General features: G+C 58.9%; 1 protein-coding gene across 11 annotated transcripts in view; it reads right to left on the reverse strand.

Annotated features, from left to right (window-relative positions):
• Positions 1-2,500, reverse strand: part of dipk2ab (divergent protein kinase domain 2Ab) — a 105,864-nt gene that overhangs the window by 12,801 nt on the left and 90,563 nt on the right. For all 11 annotated transcript variants that reach the window (XM_036945661.1, XM_036945662.1, XM_036945656.1 and 8 more), the window contains exon 3: positions 1,547-1,850. In XM_036945661.1, the coding sequence (XP_036801556.1) occupies positions 1,547-1,850 (304 nt within the window). The remainder of the gene's footprint in view (positions 1-1,546; positions 1,851-2,500) is intronic.

Raw genomic sequence — 2,500 nt, forward strand, 5'->3', positions numbered from 1 at the left:
CTCTCTACCCCCACCCACCTCTCTACCCCCTCACACCTCTCTACCCCCTCACACCTCTCTACCCCACCTCACACCCCTCTACCCCCCCTCACACCTCTCTACCCCCCCCACACCTCTCTACCCCCCCACACCTCTCTACCCCCACCCACCTCTTTACCCCCTCACACCTCTCTACCCCACCTCACACCCCTCTACCCCCTCACACCTCTCTACCCTCCCACATCTCTCTACCCCCCCACACCTCTCTACCCCCCCAAACCTCTCTACCCCCCCACACCTCTCTACCCCCCTCACATCTCTACAACCCCTCACATCTCTACAACCCCTCACACCCCTCTACCCCACCTCACACCCCTCTACCACACCTCTCTACCCTCCCACACCTCTCTACCCCCACCCACCTCTCTACCCCTCACACCTCTCTACCCCACCTCACACCCCTCTACCCCCCCTCACACCTCTCTACCCCCCCTCACACCCCTCCACCCCCCCACACCTCTCTACCCCCCCCACACCTCTCTAACCCCCCCCACAACTCTCTAACCCCCCCCCCCCCACACCTCTCTACCCCCCCACACCTCTTCACCCCCCCACACACCTCTTCACCCCCACACCTCTCTACCCCCCCCCACACCTCTTCACCCCCCCACACACCTCTTCACCCCCCCACCTCTCTACCCCCCCAAACCTCTCTACCCCCCTCACACCTCTCTACCCCCCCCTCTCTACCCCCCCACCTCTCTACCCCCCCACACCTCCATACCTCCCCACCCACCTCTCTACCCCCCTCACACCACTCTACCCCCACCCACCTCTCTACCCCCCCTCACACCTCTCTACCCCCCCCTCACACCTCTCTACCCCCCCACACCTCCATACCTCCCCACCCACCTCTCTACCCACCTCTCTACCCCCCTCACAGCTCTCTACCCCCCCCACACCTCTCTACCCCCCCACACCTCTCTACACCTCCAGTGATACAACTCACTCTGTTTGATAAGTCTCGTTGGCCACCAGGACGTCCCCCCCCCCACCTCACTCTGTTTGATCAGTCTCTTGTCGACCACTAGGATGCCCCCCCCCCAACTCACTCTGTTTGATAAGTCTCTTGTCGACCACTAGGATGTCCCCCCCCCCCCAACTCACTCTGTTTGATCAGTCTCTTGTCGACCACTAGGATGTCCCCCCCCCCCCCCCCAACTCACTCTGTTTGATCAGTCTCTTGTCGACCACTAGGATGTCCCCCCCCCCCAACTCACTCTGTTTGATCAGTCTCTTGTCGACCACTAGGATGCCCCCCCCCCCCCCCCCCAACTCACTCTGTTTGATCAGTCTCTTGTCGACCACTAGGATGCCCCCCCCCCCCCCCCCCAACTCACTCTGTTTGATCAGTCTCTTGTCGACCACTAGGATGCCTCCCCCCACCCAACTCACTCTGTTTGATCAGTCTCTTGTCGACCACTAGGATGCCCCCCCCCACCCAACTCACTCTGTTTGATCAGTCTCTTGTCGACCATTAGGATGTCCCCCCCCCCCCCCAACTCACTCTGTTTGATCAGCCTCTTGTCCGCCACCAGGACGTTCTCAGCGTCCACCACGATGACCTTTCCGTCCCGCGGCCCCACGGCGAAGTTATCGAAGCTCACGTCCAGCAGGTAGAGGGCGAAGTCAAAGTCGTTGTTGGTGAGCTGCTCAGCGATGTCCATCAGCTGTCGGGCCAGGTCGACCCTCTTGTCCCACGGAGCGTTGTAGAAAGACCACAGCTCCTCGCCGACGTAGTTCACCGCCACCACGCGACCACACGCCCCCAGGTACTTGGCGAACGGCCAGCCCTCGTCTGACGGGAAACTCTGCAGGACGCGGGGAGAGGGAGAAGGGATGTGGGTTATTAGAGAAGAAAGGAAAACAGGTATATGTTGACTAGTGGTTAGAGTGTAGAGGCGGCAGGTAGACTAGTGGTTAGAGTGTAGAGGCGGCAGGTAGACTAGTGGTTAGAGTGTAGAGGAGGCAGGTAGCCTAGTGGTTAGAGTGTAGAGGAGGCAGGTAGCCTAGTGGTTAGAGTGTAGAAGAGGCAGGTAGTCTAGTGGTTAGAGTGTAGAGGAGGCAGGTAGTCTAGTGGTTAGAGTGTAGAGGTGGCAGGTAGACTAGTGGTTAGAGTGTAGAGGCGGCAGGTAGACTAGTGGTTAGAGTGTAGAGGCGGCAGATAGCCTAGTGGTTAGAGTGTAGAGGAGTCAGGTAGCCAAGTGGTTAGAGTGTTGAGGAGGCAGGTAGCCAAGTGGTTAGAGTGCAGAGGCAGCAGGTAGCCTAGTGGTTAGAGTGTAGAGGCAGCAGGTAGCCTAGTGGTTAGAGTGTAGAGGCAGCAGGTAGCCTAGTGGTTAGAGTGTAGAGGAGGCAGGTAGCCTAGTGGTTAGAGTGTAGAGGAGGCAGGTAGCCTAGTGGTTAGAGTGTAGAGGAGTCATGTAGTCTAGTGGTTAGAGTGTAGAGGAGTCAGGTAGTCTAG

This window comes from Oncorhynchus mykiss, chromosome 15 (assembly GCF_013265735.2).
Source record: "Oncorhynchus mykiss isolate Arlee chromosome 15, USDA_OmykA_1.1, whole genome shotgun sequence".
NCBI lineage: Eukaryota > Metazoa > Chordata > Actinopteri > Salmoniformes > Salmonidae > Oncorhynchus > Oncorhynchus mykiss.